The 19945-nt window shown below is 42.7% G+C and overlaps 1 protein-coding gene and 1 pseudogene across 4 annotated transcripts; one reads left to right on the plus strand and one right to left on the minus strand.

Moving 5' to 3' along the window:
• Positions 1 to 472: 472 nt before the first annotated feature.
• Positions 473 to 10859, minus strand: LOC126945635 (protein SSX7-like). Of its 4 annotated transcripts, none has more exons than XM_050775725.1 (7): positions 10791 to 10859; positions 10236 to 10350; positions 9613 to 9708; positions 7736 to 7788; positions 2948 to 3089; positions 1348 to 1417; positions 473 to 581 (listed from the first exon to the last, which is right to left on the minus strand). In XM_050775725.1, the coding sequence occupies exons 1-7, from the start codon at positions 10857 to 10859 to the stop codon at positions 473 to 475; spliced, it is 654 nt and encodes a 217-aa protein (XP_050631682.1). The 4 variants fall into 4 exon arrangements, with proteins under 4 accessions (XP_050631682.1, XP_050631681.1, XP_050631683.1 ...); XM_050775724.1 differs by lacking the exon at positions 1348 to 1417 and adding an exon at positions 10508 to 10630 and having other exon boundaries at positions 473 to 573; XM_050775726.1 differs by lacking the exon at positions 1348 to 1417 and having other exon boundaries at positions 473 to 573.
• A 1919-nt stretch (positions 10860 to 12778) lies between these two features.
• On the plus strand, positions 12779 to 14974 carry LOC126945761 (ornithine aminotransferase, mitochondrial-like; annotated as a pseudogene).
• Positions 14975 to 19945: the final 4971 nt, after the last annotated feature.

A 19945-nucleotide genomic window follows, 5' to 3' on the forward strand; every position in this document is an offset into this window, starting at 1 on the left:
CTCCCTCTCAAAATAAAAGAGAAAGAGAAAGAAAGAAAGAAAGAAAGAAAGAAAGAAAGAGAGAGAGAGAGAGAGAGAGAGAGAGAGAGAGAGAGAAAGAAAGAAAGAAAGAAAGAAAGAAAGAAAGAAAGAAAGAAAGAAAGAAAGAAAGAAAGAAAGAAAGAAAAGAAAGAAAGAAAAGAAAGAAAGAAAAGAAAGAAAAAAAAAAAGAAAAAAAAGAAAGAAAGAAAGAAAGAAAGAAAGAAAGAAAGAAAGAAAGAAAGAAAGAAAGAAAGAAAGAAAGAAAGAAAGAAAGAGAAAGAAAGAAAGAGAGAGCATGGGAAATCTCATCATTCAGCCTCAATGCTGTACCCTAGAAAATTACGAGAAGGGAATGATTTGGGGAACAAGTGACAAGATGGGATACCGGTACCGTAACAGAACAGCACATCTGCAGGGATGTGGGGGATGAACTGAAGGTTCACTTACGGAGTTACTCGTCATCTTCCTCAGGGTCGCTGATCTCCTCATAAATCACCAACTGCTTTCTCTCACACAGTCTGTGGGTCCAGGCATGTTTCCACCTTTTGGGTCCTACGATGGGGAACAGTTGGAAGATGAGGGTTGGGTAGATTGGAGAGTGTTAGGCTCTGTTTTCTAAAAAAAGGAGATGCCACCCCCCGCACCAACTGCCCATGGGCTTCCTTCATCCAGTTTTTCACATCATCTGGCTTAGAGTCTGAAATCTTAGACCCACACCAATATAGGCCAAATGCCAATTAAAGTTTTAGCTTCTGGTTCCTTCTGTTGTCAGGTTTAGATTCCCAACCTCTTCACTTACAGGAACGTTCATGGATACCTCCTTTCATGCTGCACATATTTGTTAAGGGCACACAGGCAGACCTTGTTTTATGGCACCTCATTTTCATACTGCTTCACAGATACCACAATTTTTTTTGGAGATTCTCACCAATTTTATACTTTTCCATTACTATTATATCTGTTATGGTGATCTGTCATCAGTGAGTTTTGAGGTTATGATTGCAAAGGTTTTTGTTGCTTTTTAGTCTTTTAAAATAATTTTTGTTTTTTATTTTGTGGGTCCACAGCAGGTGTATATACTTATGGGCTATGTAAGATGCTTTGACACAGGCATGCCATGCGTAATAATCACATCATGGAAAATAGGGTCTCCATGCCCTCAAACATTTATCCTTGTGTTACAAACAATCCGTTTACACTCTTTTAGTTTTTTTTAAAAATGTACCATTAAGTTATCATTGACTATAATCACCCTGTTCTATGTAATTGCTTTGGGGGTACCAGGAACTGCACCCATAAAAAATGACAAACTTAATTGACCAATGTTGTGTGGTCTGACTGCTCCACCGATGAGCTGTTCCCCATCTCTCCTCCTTCTCTCGGGCCTCCCTATTTCCTGAGACACAGCAACACTGAAATTAGGACAATGAACAACCCTACAATGGCTGCTAAGTGTTCAAATGAAAGGAAGAGTCACATGTCTCTCACTTTAAATCAGAAGCTAGAAATGGCTAAGCTTAGTGAGGAAGGCATGCTGAAAGCCAAGACAGGCTGAAAACTCGGCCTCTTGTACCAAACAGACAAGCTGTGAGTGCAAATGAAAAGTTCTTGAAGGAAATAATAGTATATAATGCAAAGGAAAAGTATTAGTATTATAACTAATACTCCAGTAAACACACGAATAAGAAAGCAAAACTGCCTTACTGCTGAAATAGAGGAAGTTTGAGTGGTCAGGATAGAACATGAAACCAGCCACAACATTCCCTTAAGCCAAAGTCTAATTCAGAGCAACACCCAAACTCTCTTCCAGTCCATGAAAGCTGAGAGAGGTGAAGAAGCTGCAGAAGAAACGTGTGAAGCTAGCAGAGGTTGGTTCATGAGGTTTAAGGAAAGAAGCTGTCTCCATAACATAAAAGTGCAAGGTGTAGCAGCAAACCCTGATGGAGAAGCTGCAGCAACTTATCCAGAAGATCTAGCTAAGATCACTGATGGAGGTGGCTCCACTAAACAACAGATTTTCAATGTAGATAAAATAGCCTTCTATTGGAAGGAGATGCCATCTAACACTTTCACAGCTAGAGAGGATTCACTCCAACTTTGAAGGAAGTTCTAATGTGGGTAAAAGCTATCCAATAGCATCACATACTACAGAGATATGCTTCATGAAAGGGAGAGCTAATCGATGTGGCAAGTTTCATTGTTGTGTTCAAGAACCTGCCACAGCCACTCCACCCTTCAGCAACCACCACCTTGATCAGCCAGCAGCCATCAACACTGAGACAAGACCCTCCACCAGCAAAAAGAGCATGACTCCCTGAAAGCTCAGAAGATTGTTAGCATTTTTAATAATGAATTATTTTAAAATTAAGGTATGTACCTTTTTACACATAACGCTTGCACACTTAGTACACTACAGTGTAGTGTAAACATAATGTTTTTATGCACTGCAAAACCAAACAAAAAAAAATGTGTGAGACTCTCTTTGTTGCAGTGGTCCGGAACCGAACCTGCAATATCTCTGAAGTACACCTGTATTGGGTATCAGGCATTGAGCTGAGTAAGATATGATCCCGGGTTATCACAGACAGAATTGCTTGAGCACATTTCATGTCATCAGGCTTCTAGATTTAATTTAATGCCTCCAAACAATTTATGAACTACGATTCTTTATTTCCATCTTATGGACTAGGAATCTGGAATTGAGAAAATTTGGAAGACTTGCCCCAAGTCACGTGGTTTTTTATATGGATGACAACTCCAGTCTGTGTCTCTGGAAGTCATGTCTAGCATCTCATCTGGAGCTGGGTGAGCTCCTCAGCCCAGCCTGGACCCAGGCTTGTCTGGGATCCATGCCACACACCCAGTCCCCACACCTGAACATAGGCAGGGAAGCCAGAGGGGTTGTTCCCGAACTGTTTCCTCTTACCAGATCTCTTGTTAGTCTTCTCAGAGGTATTTGCTTTCCCCGGGGGGCACAGCTGTTTCCCATCATTTTTTGGACCCGATGTTTCTGACACTCCCTTCAAATCATTTCCTTCTTCTGCTTGTGCTGGCTTCTTGGGCATGATCTTTATAATATGAAGGTCACAGATAAACAGTATCAGTCACATTTCTATAGTGCTTTTGAGCTTACACAGCGTCTTCACATGCATTATCTTAATCAATGTTCTCAAAAACGCTGGGAGAGTTACACATGCCTAAATTAGGAGAAACTTGGCAAGTTAGAAGCAAAAGGATTGGCCTGAATGGATGGGGTCGCCCGGGCTAGAATGGTTATCCTCACACTCTTTTAAGACTGATACTCTTGCGAACAGTAAAAATCTCCATGTAATTGAGAGTTTGGTATACAAAAGATCTGGAGAAAAATGGCATTCTTAGAATTCACAAGGTCTACAAAAGGAAGAGCTTCTATAAAGTACAAGGCATCCCATATAAGCTTGTAGACAGCTCCTGGGAGAGTAAATGTAAAAACATAGGGAGGCTACAAAACGCTGCTAGGAAAGATGGAGTAGAGAGATGAGTACAGGGAAGGGAGAGGTAAAGAAATGGTTTGTTGAAATTAATGCAGGCAGCAAAGAAAGCAGATATGACATACCACCCTACAAAGGCACCAACATTGAATGTGGAATTAAGTGAGGTGGTACTCATAACAATTCTGGTTGCATTGGGATGTGTCACTGACCAACAATGTTAAACTACCTTTTTTTTAAATTAATTAATTAATTTATTTATTTATTTATTTATTATGATACTTTAAGTTCTAGGGTACATGTGCATAAGTGCAGGTTTGTTACATATGTATACTTGTGCCATGTTGCTGTGCTGCACCCATCAACTCGTCATTTACATCAGGTATAACTCCCAATGCAATCCCTCCCCCCTCCCCCCTCCCCATGATAGGCCCCGGTGTGTGATGTTCCCCTTCCTGAGTCCAAGTGATCTCATTGTTCAGTTCCCACCTATGGTGAGAACATGTGGTGTTTGGTTTTCTGTTCTTGTGATAGTTTGCTAAGAATGATGGTTTCCAGCTGCATCCATGTCCCTACAAAGGACACAAACTCATCCTTTTTTATGGCTGCATAGTATTCCATGGTATATATGTGCCACATTTTCTTAATCCAGTCTGTCACTGATGGACATTTGGGTTGATTCCAAGTCTTTGCTATTGTGAATAGTGCCGCAATAAACATATGCGTGCATGTGTCTTTATAGCAGCATGATTTATAATCCTTTGGGTATATACCCAGTAATGGGATGGCTGGGTCATATGGTACATCTAGTTCTAGATCCTTGAGGAATCGCCATACTGTTTTCCATAATGATTGAACTAGTTTACAATCCCACCAACAGTGTAAAAGTGTTCCTATTTCTCCACATCCTCTCCAGCACCTGTTGTTTCCTGACTTTTTAATGATCGCCATTCTAACTGGTGTGAGATGGTATCTCATTGTGGTTTTGATTTGCATTTCTCTGATGGCCAGTGATGATGAGCATTTTTTCATGTGTCTGTTGGCTGTATGAATGTCTTCTTTTGAGAAATGTCTGTTCATATCCTTTGCCCACTTTTTGATGGGGTTGTTTGTTTTTTTCTTGTAAATTTGTTTGAGTTCTTTGTAGGTTCTGGATATTAGCCCTTTGTCAGATGAGTAGATTGCAAAAATTTTCTCCCATTCTGTAGGTTGCCTGTTCACTCTGATGGTAGTTTCTTTTGCTGTGCAGAAGCTCTTTAGTTTAATGAGATCCCATTTGTCAATTTTGGCTTTTGCTGCCGTTGCTTTTGGTGTTTTAGACATGAAGTCTTTGCCCATGCCTATGTCCTGAATGGTACTACCTAGGTTTTCTTCTAGGATTTTTATGGTATGAGGTCTAACATTTAAGTCTCTAATCCATCTTGAATTAATTTTCATATAAGGAGTAAGGAAAGGATCCAGTTTCAGCTTTCTACTTATGGCTAGCCAATTTTCCCAGCACCATTTATTAAATAGGGAATCCTTTCCCCATTTCTTGTTTCTCTCAGGTTTGTCAAAGATCAGATGGCTGTAGATGTGTGGTATTATTTCTGAGGACTCTGTTCTGTTCCATTGGTCTATATCTCTGTTTTGGTACCAGTACCATGCTGTTTTGGTTACTGTAGCCTTGTAGTATAGTTTGAAGTCAGGTAGCGTGATGCCTCCAGCTTTGTTCTTTTGACTTAGGATTGTCTGGAAGATGCGGGCTCTTTTTTGGTTCCATATGAACTTTAAAGCAGTTTTTTCCAATTCTGTGAAGAAACTCATTGGTAGCTTGATGGGGATGGCATTGAATCTATAAATTACCTTGGGCAGTATGGCCATTTTCACGATATTGATTCTTCCTATCCATGAGCATGGTATGTTCTTCCATTTGTTTGTGTCCTCTTTTATTTCACTGAGCAGTGGTTTGTAGTTCTCCTTGAAGAGGTCCTTTACATCCCTTGTAAGTTGGATTCCTAGGTATTTTATTCTCTTTGAAGCAATTGTGAATGGAAGTTCATTCATGATTTGGCTCTCTGTCTGTTACTGGTGTATAAGAATGCTTGTGATTTTTGCACATTAATTTTGTATCCTGAGACTTTGCTGAAGTTGATTATCAGCTTAAGGAGATTTTGGGCTGAGACAATGGGATTTTCTAAATATACAATCATGTCATCTGCAAACAGGGACAATTTGACTTCTTCTTTTCCTAACTGAATACCCTTGATTTCTTTCTCTTGCCTGATTGCCCTAGCCAGAACTTCCAACACTATGTTGAATAGGAGTGGTGAGAGAGGGCATCGCTGTCTTGTGCCAGTTTTCAAAGGGAATTTTTCCAGTTTTTGCCCATTCAGTATGATATTGGCTGTGGGTTTGTCATAAATAGCTCTTATTATTTTGAGGTACGTTCCATCAATACCGAATTTATGGAGCGTTTTTAGCATGAAGGGCTGTTGAATTTTGTCAAAAGCCTTTTCTGCATCTATTGAGATAATCCTGTGGTTCTTGTCTTTGGTTCTGTTTATATGCTGGATTATGTTTATTGATTTGTGAATGTTGAACCAGCCTTGCATCCCAGGGATGAAGCCCACTTGATCATGGTGGATAAGCTTTTTGATGTGCTGCTGAATCCGGTTTGCCAGTATTTTATTGAGGATTTTTGCATCGATGTTCATCAGGGATATTGGTCTAAAATTCTCTTTTTTTGTTGTGTCTCTGCCAGGCTTTGGTATCAGGATGATGATGGCCTCATAAAATGAGTTAGGGAGGATTCCCTCTTTTTCTACTGATTGGAATAGTTTCAGAAGGAATGGTACCAGCTCCTCCTTGTACCTCTGGTAGAATTCAGCTGTGAATCCATCTGGTCCTGGACTTTTTTTGGTTGGTAGGCTATTAATAATTTTTTTTTTTTTTTTTTTTTTTTTTTTTTTGAGACACAGTCTTACTCTCTTGCCAGGCTGGAGTGCACTAGCGCCATCTTGGGCTCACTGAAACATCCAACCCTGCATTCAAGCAATTATCCTCCCTCAGCCTCCAGAGTATCTGGGACTACAGACAGGCGCTACCACGCCCTGCTACATTTTGTGTTTTTACTAGAGATGAGGTTTCACCATGTTGGCCAGGATGGTCTCGATCACTTGACCTCGTGAACTGCCTGCCTCGGCCTCCTAAAGTGCTGGGATTACATTCGTGAGCCACCGCGCCCAGTCCTTAAGCTACTTGTTATTCAGCTCCCTCACTTATGAAATAGAGAACAATACATGTAAAATAGGCTAAGGGAAAGTCCTCTCTGAGATGTACACACTGTTTAAATGTAGTAATAATAGCAATTAACACCTTTCTGGAGGAATGTGATCCTCCACATTCCTTTACCCTCTAAACCAGAGTTGAATCTGCACTTGTGGGATCACTCATTCAAGGGCCTCTGAGGGATCCCCTGGGCTGGGACTGGGGCTTCCCGGATGCCCCAGGTGCAGACAGGGCCCTCAAAGAGCTCACGTAGGGAAGGGTCAACAGTCAAAGGGACTCTTAGGCCATGTGAGTGGCCCCAGTTACAGAGCAGAGGTCAGCTGGTCCTTCCTGTTGCGAGAGTGAGTGTCTAAACAGAAGCACCAGAAGGCCCTATGGGGTAAAGCCCTAGTGAGCAACATCTAAATCTCATAAACAAATGCAAACGTGAATGAGCTTTAAATGGCTTGGAGCTCTGGATTAGACTACCACTGCCACTGCGCCTCAGGAACATTCTTTAACATCTCTGTACCCCGATAGCCTCATTTTATTATTATGTTGCTGATAACTATGATCTGTAACATGAACTATGATTCTTTACTTCCAATGCATGGACCAGGAATCTGGAGCTCAGAGAACTTAGAAGATTTGCGCCAATTCACATGGCTATTATATGGATGACAATCGAAGTGCGTGACTCTTTATTATTTGGAGATAATAATAGAAACAATGTCATAGAGGTCTCCTTAAAGATTAAATAAATTAATCTATGTGAACTGCTTAAAATAGTATCTGGCATCACTATGAAAACAAAAGAAGTATTAAGGATCACAACTCTTAGTATTATCAAGCTGTCGATGCTACATCAGGTGTTGTGATAGACATGGGGAGGAGGAGGCAGTGAGGGCATTTTTTACATTCTCCCACTGTTACCAGTGTTCACATCCGTGAAGGGACAAAGGTTCTCTGGTCCTTTAGATTTGAGAGATACTCACCTTCGGGAAGATTCCCTGGAGCATGCTGAAAGTTGAAAGCTGAGGACGTTCAACTGAAAGAGAATACATCAGAATTTTTCTTTGTTGGTAAAGATTTCCAAACTCTACAGAGATTTCTGTCACATCAGGGTATTTTGCAGTGGAGGGTTATGAGTCCACTCATTACTGAGGAGTTATTTGAGATTTGCTTCTGAATTATGTTTAGTCATGGTTGATGCATTTATCTGTGGCATCAATTCAGAATTATCCATCTCATTTTTTATCACGTGGGAACTAAACCCCACCACAGTCTCATCTTATTCCATTATATATATTTTACTTTTTCCCAAACAAATAAATTGATTGGTTGGGAACTTGAACTGTATCCACTTAAGATGTACAACAACTAAAAATCACTGTACACTTCAAATGGGTGAATCTTATGGTAAGTCAGTTAAGCTGTTAAATGTGTGATGAACCATGGATGATTTAGTCCAGTGGCTCTGAAATATTTTCAGTATAAAAACACTCCTTTAATGTCAAAAACTTGGCAGATACTCAAGCACTGGATTTTCAGATCTCTTATAGTGGTTGTGGGGGATTGTAGAATCTGGCCTGTGTAGATGGGGAGTAATAGGTCTATTGGAGGCAGTTTGGACATTCTGACCTTGTCTTATAATTGTAGCAAGTAAACACATATGTCCCCTTAATAGTCCTGAAATGCACAAAGATCTCTATGCAAGAACCTGTCTTTTTTCACCCTATGTTATCTCTGCTCACTGACAAGTGGGAAAGCTCTCTGTGTGTTGGATGAGGGATCACTCTTTCAAACTCACTTCTGAGCTCACCATGGAGAATTAGGGTTGTTTGGGAATGAGAAGACTGTTTGGTTTTGATAAAATACAGAAAAACAGCGATCTTTATTACATAGTGTGTTCATCACCCTCACTCCTAAGATACCTATCCAATCTACATGCTGTTAATGAAACAAACTCTGGAAGTTTTTGGCAGATCTACAGTTTTAACATTTTCTTTCTTTTTTTTTTTTTTTTTCACTTGTAACATTTTCTTAACTGCCCTTTCATTCATTAACAGTGCTTAGGAAGAACAACATGTCCTTTAAAAAGGAAATATTTGAAACACACAGAAAAGTATAGGAAATAATATTGAGTCCAGTCGGATCTCAACATTATCCCACAGATATATTAGGTCTGATTTATTTATTCAAAATATTAGAAATACTACAAACAGGCCAGGCGTGGTAGCTCATACTCGTAATCCCAGCACTTTGGGAGGCTGAGGCGGGTGGATCACCTGAGGTCAGGAAGTTAGACCAGCCTGGCCAACAAGGTGAAACCCCATCTCCACCAAAAATAAAAAAATTAGCTGGGTATGGGGGCGGGTGCCTGTAACCCAAGCTACTCGGGAGGCCGAGGCAGGAGAATCACTTGAATCCGGGAGGTGAAATTTGGAGTGAGCTGAGATTGCTTTATTGCACTCCAGCCTGGGCGACAAGAGCGAAACTCCATCTCAAAAACAAACAAAACACACTATCAACAAGTCACGACTGAAGCTGTCTGTGCAGCACTCACCAATCCCTGCCCTCCCTCCCTCCTCCACTTACAGTCAGTCACCTTAATTTGATGGCTTTTTATTCACATTCATGTTTGTATACATTTACCATTTACTTATTATCCACAAAAATATATATTCTTATTTTACATGTTTTAAAATTTTATATGAATGGCCTCTATAGTTAACTTTCTGCATGCGATTTTTTTTTCACTCAGCACTTGTGTGTGTGAGGGAACAAATGCCTGAGGATCTTTCCCAGGTCGCTGAGCTGAAAAGCAGTTGGGCTTCAGGAGACCCTTTCCAGCCCCTTCCCATCTACTCACCCTGATTCCCACGGTTACAGTCATTATCAGAATCATTCCTCTGGAAGTCTGTGGCCCATTTATTATGCATGAAAGGTGGGAGGGTGACCCTGAAACCTAGAAAGAAGCAAAATGTTTATTACTTAAGGGACAAGCTTAGGCCTGGTATGGTGGTTCATGTCTGTAGTACCAGCACTTTGGGAGGCTGAGGCAGGAGGATTGCTTGAGGCCAGGAATTCAAGGCTGCAGTGAGCTATGATAGCACTACTGCACTCTAGCCTAGGTGACAGAGTGAGACTCTGACTCAAAAAGAGAGAGAGAGACAAGCTGAGAGAAGGTAGGCTGGGTGTGTCTGGGGTGGGGGTTGGGGGTTTCCAGGATGCCACAGAGACAGTTGGGCTCATCAGAAAAGATGCCTATGGGAGAGAAACATGCAGGATCCAGATATGAGCTCCACTGTGGCCAGTTCCTGCCCTCAGCCCTGACAGGATACGGAAGAGCAGAACACCTAGAAGCTGCCTTGTGATTTTTCCCTGCACAAAAGGAAAATGTGGGGTACTTTCTGCAGCCTAAGAAGTAGCCGAAGCAGGAAAAGGGATGCTCATGTGTCCCTAGTCTTATCTGTACCTAGAACTTTCTGTTACCTAGTTTAGTCATGGCCTCATACTTTCTCTTCATATACACATAGATGATTTTCTGCGAGTATTTCATCTTTTCCCACTCTTTCTTAGAGAAGCATTTGGCAATATCATCAAAAGCCTAGAAAAAAAAAAGAAAAAGAAATTTTGGCAGTGACTCAGCTAGGCATGTCTGCCATTCAGCTGGAGCCGCTTCCTGTGTGCTGGATCTGGGAAGTGGGGATGATATTCCATCCTGGTTGATGCCATGGCTAACTGAGACAACATCAGAGACCTACCCTAGCTTCTCCCCTGCCACACAGTAGGGCTTTAATACTGCTGGCTGGCTCTTGTCCCACCTTGTAGAATGGAGTGAGAGTCACCAAATGTAGTGCAAGGTCACAGACTTGTCTCCAGGGATGCTAGGTGATGACAGAGCAAAGGTGGAAGGCTCCCAAGGGTCCAGATCTCCCCCAAGACCCTGCTCCTGGTCCCCAGTATCTCTGTCCTTCCCTCCTCAGAAACCTGCTCACCCCACACTGTCCCCTGGGCCACTACTGTACCCTCTCCAGGTCACCTCACCTTTTGTATCTTCTCTGGTATTTGAGCACCAACATTAGGTCTCCTTGCAAAGGCGTCATCGCTGTTCATGGCACTGGGAGTAGTCTGACCTGCAAGAGAAACTGCCTGAGACTTTCCAGGTGCAAGACCTTTGGTCCTGTGGAGGGAGAAATCAGTGACGGCCAGCCACACTCTGTCACCTGGAATCAGGTGCTGCATTTCTCCATCAGGGGCTTATCTGTCCCTGAGTAAGGATATGGGGAGAAAAATCAGATGACAACAGGGAACCAGCGATCTCTGGGAGAAGTATTGATTGGGGATAGCAGGTTTCCTTAGGGCAAAGCAGCCTTGAGTCTTTGAGAGGGGTTTAGCTAATGTTGTCAGTACTTTCCCTGGGGCTAGGCTTACCTAGACCCTTCTTGGGGAGGCAGGGATGTGACTGTGTAATTGTATTGAGTAGGGGCGTTCTGACACCCACACTGAATAAATAAAGGAAGGGAAGTAAGTCCCAGAGATAACATGGTCTCTCTGGTGATGGATCTGATCAGGCAGAGGGATAGGGGGTTCTGTTCTGTTGAAGAGAAATGAGCATCACTAATATGAACTGGTTCAGAGGTTATTACTGGGTGATTTGTAAATTATTAGAAGGAAGAGAGCTAGAACTTCTGAGACTACAAGAGCCCACCAACACTTAGAGAGAATGTGGGGCGTTTCAAGATGCAGCACTCAGCCAGGGGCAGTGGCTCACGCCTGTAATCCCATCTCATTGGGAGACCGAGGCATGCAGATCGCTTCAGCCCGGGGGTCGAGGCCAGGCTGGGAAAAATAGCAAAACCCCGTGTCTACAAAAAATACAAAAAATTAGCTGGGGGTGGTGGAGCAGGCCTGTACCATCCCAGCACTTTGGGAGGCCAAGGTGGGCAAATTGCTTGAGCCCAGGAGCTTGAGACTAGCCTAGTCAACATAGCGAAACCATGTCTACTAAAAAACCCAAACAAAAAAAAAAAACCTTAGCAGAAGCCAGGTGGTGTGCACCTGTAGTCTCAAGGCCTAGGTGAGACGATCACTTGAGCCCGGGAGGAAAGATTTCAGTGAGGTTTCTTTTTTTTTTTTTTTTTTTTTTTTTTTTTTGGAGACAAGGAGACAAGGTCTTGCTCTGTTGCCCAGGCTGGAGTGCAGTGGCGTGATCTTGGTTCACTGCAACCGCTGCCTCGTGGGTTCAAGCGATCCACCAGCTGTGGCCTCCAAAAGTGCAGGGATTACAAGCATGAGCCACCACGCCCGGCCCAACTTTCTTAAGTTATTACAGGGTTTCCAGGAAAAATCCCATACCTGAAAAAGTTAGAAACTGACAGAAAGGATTTGAGATGGCGACCTGCCTCATACACACTCCTTATTAAAACTAGATAACAAATGCATCTTGGAGGAGGGGAGGGGTAGGAAGAATGGAAAAAGAAAATCAGCGAATGCTTACTCAAATTTTGGAAGAATCGAAAGAGAATATCAGAGCATGCGTACTCTGCGGAAGAACAGAAACAGAAAGACAGAGCATGCACACTCTGAACTTAGTAGCCAATCCCTGGGGATGCTTTAGGTGGGAAAATCAGAGTCTCCACCCTAACTTTGAGAAGATTCTGTCCCTGGAGGCTGGACTAATAGAAGCCACATCAGCTTCCCTTGTTCCACCTACACTTCTGACTTCTGATTGGCCAGATGGAGTTCACTAACTGCCCTGATTCGTTCATCATCCTTGGGCAGTGACATTGCAGAATATTGTCTCCTCCTCCAGCCACACTTTGTTGCCACTGCGACAAAGTGGGTGGTCCTCAGGTGCCGTCAGGAGATTTTGATCTCTCTGAAGACTGTTCCTGGATCTTGGGTTAAACATCTGTATTCTAGTCTGAACAGAGAGAAGAAAAAAATTGTCGGATCTGTGATTTTTCTACTTGTAAGACACAATGTTTTCCAAACTAGCACATTTGCAGAGAGCTTTGCTGTACTTAGTCGTGATGTTCATTCTTCAGTGGCTTCTATATCTGTTGCAACGGAAAAAGTCAGTCCAAAGCCCTCCAACCTCTGATTATATTTTTGAAAGGGAATCTAGGTGTGGTGTGCAAAATTACCATCCTTTACCTGTAGCCCTGGAGAGAGGAAAATGTACTTACTTATGTGATGTGATTGTGGTATTGGTTACATCCGCCTTGGCCAATCCTCCTTCTTCGTTCTCGGGACTACAGGCGTGAACCACCCCACCCCCACTAATATTTTTTGGTTTTTTATTTTTTAATAGAGACCGTTTCCCTATGTTGGCCAGGCTGGCCTCAACGTCCTGGGCTCAAGGGATCCTCCCACCGCAGCCTTGAGACTACAGGCATGCACCACCCTGCCCATGCTTTTTTTTTTTCTTTCTTTTTTTTTTTTAGTAGAAACCGAGTTTCTCTATGTTGACCAGGCTGGCCTCAACCCCTCCTGGGCTCAAGAGATCCTTCCACCACGGCCTCGGGACTACAGGTATGCGCCACCCTGCCCACGCTTTTTAAAATTTATTTATTTATTTATTTTTAGTAGATACCGACTTTCGACAAGTTGCCCTGGCTGGCCTCAATCTCCTGGACTCAAGTGATATTTCCCCTCGACCTCAGGACTACAGGCGTGTGCCATTTGGCCCTGTTCATTTTAATTATTATTTATTTATTTATTTATTTATTTATTTATTTATTTATTTTAGGAGAGACAGGCTTTCGCTATGTTGGTCAGGCTGGTATCGACCTCCTGGGCTCAAGCAATACTCCCACTTTGGCCTCGGACCTACAGGGGTGAGCCACCCTGCTCACGCTATTTTTTGTTGTTGTTGTTCTTGTTGTTAGTAGAAATGGGATTTTGCTATGTTGTCCAAGCTGGCCTCGACCTCCTGGGCTCAAGCAATCCTCCTGCCTTGGCCTCGGGACTACAGGCTCACACCATCCCGCCCCCACTAATATTTTTAATTTTTCTAGTAGAGATAGTTTTGCTATGTTGTCCAGGCTGGTCTCTACCTCCTGGGCTCAAGCGATCCTCCCGCCTCGGCCTTGGGACTACAGGCATGCACCACCCTGCCTTTTGCTATGTTTCCCAGGCTGGTCTTGACCTCCTGGGCTCACTCAATGATTTGAACCTGGGAAGCGGAGGTTGCATTGAGCTGAGATCACACCACTGCACTCCAGCTTGGGTGACAGACAAGACTGTCAAATAAATGAATACAGGAAAGAGAGAAAAGAAAAGGAGAGGAAAGGAGAGGACCAGCTGAATCTCCATAAGAACAGTAAGCTTTGTGGTATTTTTAACTTACTCTCTTCCCATCTCGTGCTCCCAGCTTAGTTCTGTTCATTGCTGATGAAATTCAGATAGGATTGGCCAGAACTGGTAGATGGCTGGCTGTTGATCAGAAAGGCCCTTTCCGGGGGCTGACACTCTGTGTCTGCGATGCTGTGGGATGATGACATAATGCTCACCATTGAGCCAGGGGAACATGGGTCCACATATGGTGGCAATCCACTAGGTTGCTGAGTGGCCATTGCAGCCCTTGAGGTTTTAGAAGAAGAAAACCTTGCTGAAAATGCAAGGTTTTTATCTCACGGGTATTATCTTGAGAAACGAACCCGTGAAGCTACCTTCTGATGTTGTGACTGCCGTAAAAGGAAAATGATTATGTTGTTTATTCATTTATTTATTTATTTATTTTGAGTAAGAGGTTCACTCTGGTTGCCCAGGCTGGAGTGCAATGGCGCGATCTTGGCTCACTGCAACTTCTGCCTCCTGGGTTGAAGCGATTCTCCTGCCTCAGCCTCCTGAGTAGCTGGGATTACAGTCACGTGCCCCTATTCCCAGCTAATTTTTGCATTTTTAGTAGAAACGGGGTTTCGCCATGTTGGTCAGCTGATTCGAACTCCAGAACTCAGGTGATGCACCTGCCTCGGCCTCCCAAAATGTTGGGATTAGAGGCGTGAGCCACTGTGCCGGGGAGGAAAAGAATTATTAAATGCTATTGTTATTCAAGAAAACAAAGATTGTGATGCTTGGAAGGTATGTCTACGACTTCGAGATTATGGACTTCTGGCCAAGCCAACCCATGGTGACATCATCAGGTTTCGCCTCTGCTGGTGGTCAAGGAGGATGAGATTCGAGAGTCCAGTGAAATCATTCAGAAGGCCATCTTGTCATTCTGAGGGTAGCAGCTGTTTTCGGTGGTCCCTGGGAGCCAGCTGGAGATAGGTGGTCCTCTGCTCTTAATGCAGGCACATTTCACTCCCATGTGTCTTCAAAATCTTTTTGTGGAATATATGTGTTTTTCAGTTGATACAAAAATATATGTTTTTTTCACTTGATACATGATAGAACAACGTTTTTGAACCTGCCTTTTGCTTTGTAACGTAAGTAAGAGAATGTAATGGCATCTATATTCAGTGAAAATGTTTTGATGTGCAGAACATGGCCGAGTGCAGTGGTTCATGCTTGCAATCCCAGCATTTTGGGAGGGCAAGGTGGGTGGATCACTTGAGGTCAGGAGTTTGAGAACAGCCTGGCCAACACTGAGAAAACCCATCTCTACTAAAAATACAAAAATTAACTAGGTGAGGTGGTGGGTGCCTGTAGTCCTAGCTACATGGGAGACTGAGACAGGAGAATCACTTGAACCTGGGAGGCAGATGTCGCAGTGAGCCGAGATTCTGCCACTGCACTCCAGCCTAGGTGACAGAGTGAGAATCCCTCTCAGAAAAAAAAAAAAGAAGAAGAGGTACAGAACATTTTCATCACCACAATGCTATCCCTTGTGCTACTCATTTTTAGTAATACTCACTCTCCTCCCATCCACCATTCCTAACCCCTGGCAACCACTAAACACTTTTTCATTTCCACAATTTTGTCTTTTCTACAATGCTGTACAAATGAAATCTTATAGTATGTAACGTTTTCGGGGCTTATGCCACTCAGCATAATTCCATGGAGATTCCTCCAAGATATTAATATTTGTGTATCAATAGTTCATTGTTGCTGTTCTTGTTGTTGAGACAGATTCTTGCTCTGTCACCCAGGCTGTAGTGCAGTGGCATGATCTCGGCTCACTGCAACCTCCACCTGCCAGGATCAAGTGACTTTCGTGCCTCAGCCTCCCAAGTAGCTGAGACTACAGGCGTGCACCACCACACCCTGGTAATTTTTGTATTAGTAGTAGAGACGGGATTTCAACATATTGGCAAGGCTGGTCTCGAACTCCTGACATTGTCGTCTGCCCACCTCGGCTTCCCAAAGTGCTGGCATTTCATGTGTAAGCCACTGGGCCCAGTCAATAGTTCATTTTTATTATTGAGTGGTATTACATGGTATGGAAGTACCACAGTTCTACCATTTGCTTATTATAGGACATATTGATTATTTCCAGCTACTGGCTATTACAAGTAAAGCTGCTATGAACAATTATGTACAAGTTTCTGGGTGGGCATAAATTTTAATTTCTCTGAAGTGTAATTGTTGAATTGTATGGTCATTGCATGTTTAGCTTTATAAGAAACTACTAAACTGCCTTCCAGAGTGGCTGTAAGATTTTACCTTCCCAGCAGCGCTTAATGAGATGTCCAGTTTCTCTGCATCCTTGTCACCATTTGGTGTTGTCACTATGTCTTTTATTTTAGCTATTGTAATAAGTGTGTAGTGATACCTCATCATGGTCTTAATTTGTATCTAATGAAGCAAATGAGTGTTGAATATCTTTTCATGTGCTTATTTGTTTCTTTCCTCTTCAGTGAAATGTATGTTCACATCTTTTCATGATTTTCTAGTTGGATTATTTGTTTATATTTTTTTACCATTGAGGTTTTTTTTATTATTATTATTTTTCTTGAGACAGAGTCTCACTCTGTTACCCAGGCTGGAGTGCAGTGGCATGATCTTGGCTCACTTCAACCTCTGCCTCCCAGGTTCAGGCGATTCTCATGCCTCAGCCTCCCAAGTAGCTGGGATTACAGGCAGGCATCATCACGCCTATCTAACTTTTGTATTTTCAGTAGAGACGGCTTTTTCGCCATGTTGCCCAGGCTGGTCTCAAACTCCTGGCCTCAAGGGATCTGCCCTCTGTTCACCTCAACCTTTCAAGGTGCTGGGATTACAAGCCTGAGCCACCACGCTCAGTCTACCGTTGAGTTTTCAGAGTAGTTTACATATTCATTATATATTCTGGATGTGAGTCCTTTCTTGGACATGTGGCTTGCAAACATTTCCCCCAGGTCATACCCTTTTATTCATCATTTTAAACAATATTTCTTGCAGAGCCAAAGTTTTAAATTGGATGAAATCTCATTTACTTTTTTCCTTATGGATTATGCTTTTTGAACTGTTCACTATGCCCTAGATCTCAGACGTTTCTCCTATGCTTTCTTGTAAAGGTTTTTTTTAGTTTTATAGTTTAGATTTAAGTCTATGATACACGAGTTTTTTTGTTTTTGTTTGTTTGTTTGTTTGTATAAAGGGTTGAAGATTAGGTCTTTTTTTGTTTGTTTTTCTTCTTCTTTTTTTTTTTTTTTTTTTTTTTTGGCCTATGGATATGAAACTGCTCCAGCACCATTTGTTAAGCAGACGATCCTTCCTTCTTTATGTCTCTTTGTAAAAAATCAGTGTGGGGCTCTTTCTAGGTTCTCTATTTTGTTCCAGTGATCTATGTGTCTATTCTTCTCCCAATACTACACAGTCTTGATTCCCGTAGCTATATAAGAAGTATTGAAATATGGTAGAGCCATTCCTCCCACCTTATTCTTCTTTTCCAAAGATTGTCATACACACACACACACACACACACACACACACACATATGCATTTTGAGATGCAGTCTGACTTGTGTTGCCCAAGCTGGAGTGCAGTGGGGTGATCTCAGCTCACTGCAACCTCCACCTCCCGGGTTCAAGTGATTCTCCTGTCTCCGCCTCCTGAGTAGCTGAGATTTCAGTTGCGTGCCACCACACCCGGCAAATTTTTGTATTTTTGGTAGAGGGGGAGTTTCGCCATGTTGGCCAGGCTGATCTTGAACTCTTGACCTCAAGCGATCTGCCGGTCTCAGCCTCCCAAAGTGCTGGGATTACAGGCTTGAGCAACCGTGCCCAGCGTTGTCTAAGCTATTGAAAATTCGTTACAGCAGCAATCAAAAATGAATACACACAGAAACATTTATTAGTGAAACAAAATAAAAGGTTAAGAAGCAGACTAATCTATATGCAAACTTCAGCATGCATTTCCAAATAGGGGCAAAAGATGATGGGTTGTATAATAAATGATTGCTTGACAAGTGTCTATCCATTTGAAAAAATGAAGATTAAATCCTTACTTTGAACCACGTAAAATAATAAATTCTAAAAATTCAGTGACTTAAATGTGAAAACGTGAAGTCATAAAGAACTAGATGAAAATTTAGGAAAATACTACCATGTAAGACATCTTGAGTTGGCATAGGCACTTCCTGACATTACACCAACGCTACAAACAATGAATCTGACATAGTTAAAGATGTAAAAGTTAAACTATCATCTAATTCAAAAGACACCATAAACAACTGTTTAAAAAGGCAAATTTTGGGGAAAATGGTGAAGGATCCGCAATAAATTAATAGTAACCATCTCTAACATACAACAAAGCTTTTGCATATCAATAAGAGAAACTGGAACAACCCAATGAAAAAATGTGTTCAGGCATGTCACTACTTCACTGTATAGCAGAAAAGCATTACGAAATAGAAAGTATGAAATGAAAATAATAAGGGAAATGGAGAATAGATCCCAGAAGTTTCAACGTTCATCCAATAGAAGTTCCAGGGATAGGCCAGTCACGTTGGCTCATGCCTGTAATCCCAGTACTTTGGGAGGCCGAGGTGGGTGGATCACCTGAGGTCACAAGTTTGAGACCAGCCTGGCCAACGTGGTGAAACACTGTCTCTACTAAAAATACAAAAATTAGCCAGGCATGGTCGCACATGCCTGTAATCCTAGCTACTAGCAGTGCTGAAGCAGGAGAATCACTTGGACCTGGGAGGTGGAGGTTGCAGTGAGCCAAGATCGTGCCACTGCACTCCAACCTGGGCAACAGAGCGACACTCCATCTCAAAAAAAAAAAAAAAAAAAGAAGAAGAAGAAGAAGAAGAAGTTCCAGAGATAGAAAATAGAAAGACTGGGCCGGGCGTCATGGCTTGCACCTGTAATCCCAGCACTTTGGGAAGCCGAGGCAGGCAGATCACCTGACGTCAGGAGTTTGAGACCGGCCTGGCCAGAATGGTGAAATCTCATCTCTACTGAAAATACAAAAATTAGCCCAGTGTGGTGGTGCACAACTGTAACCCCAGCTACTCAGGAGGTTGGGGCAGGAGAATCACTTGAACCTGGAAGGCAGAGGTTGCAGTGACGTAAGATCACACTGTTGCACTTCAGCCTGAGCAACAATACTGAAACTGTCTTTAAAGAAAAAAAAAAAAAAAAAAAGGCCAGGCACTGTGGCTCACACCTGTAATCTGAGCACTTTGAGAGGCTGAGACAGGTGGATCACCTGAGGTCAGGAGTTTGAGACCAGCCTGGCCAACAGAGTGAAACCCCGTCTCTACTAGGGGTTGGTAGTGGGCGCCTGAAATCCCAGCTATTTGGGAGTTCAGAACAGTTACCAGTAACAAAACCCTTGATGGTTTGGCCCCACTGGGGGATGACATGTCTTCGAGTGGGAAAAGGTCAGAGGCCACAGACGGAGGATCAGCCCAGGGGGAGCTTTCTAAGTTGCATTCTTGTTTTCTCCTTGTTTTCTGGAAGGCTATTACCTGTTCTGTAAACGTATAGAGCAAACACTTGGCAGAGCTGGCCCAGTGCTAGCCCAAAGTGGCGTGATAACGTTATGGCATAGTGGGCTTGGAAAGCTCCTAGAAAAAGTGCAGACTCATCAAAGCTGACCAGTAACTGAGCATTCCTTTCCTACCTCTCCCTCTACCCTATGAGCTACGCAATTACAACCAGTATCCCTCACCCATAGACTCCCTTCACACTGTAAGGCAGAAATTCTGTAAGCTTCTGTAGAGGCTCATAGGCTAGGGGCTGGAAAAAAGAATTGGCTCAGCTCAGCTCTAGAGGCTTCGTATCCTACGACCTATCAATCCAGAAACCCTGAAACTCAAGCGG

Source organism: Macaca thibetana, chromosome X (genome assembly GCF_024542745.1).
Source record: "Macaca thibetana thibetana isolate TM-01 chromosome X, ASM2454274v1, whole genome shotgun sequence".
NCBI classification, from domain to species: domain Eukaryota; kingdom Metazoa; phylum Chordata; class Mammalia; order Primates; family Cercopithecidae; genus Macaca; species Macaca thibetana.

What these genes read in the sequence shown, in the direction of transcription:
- LOC126945635 (XM_050775724.1), bottom strand. Translation starts at nt 10,859, where the DNA reads ATGAACAGCGATGACGCCTTTGCAAGGAGACCTAATGTTGGTGCTCAA. An exon ending in TCCAGGGAATCTTCCCGAAG is followed by an intron (nt 3,090 to 7,735) that starts GTGAGTATCTCT and finishes CATATTATAAAG; the next exon opens with ATCATGCCCAAGAAGCCAGC. An exon ending in GAAGACTAACAAGAGATCTG is followed by an intron (nt 574 to 2,947) that starts GTAAGAGGAAAC and finishes TCCCCATCGTAG; the next exon opens with GACCCAAAAGGTGGAAACAT.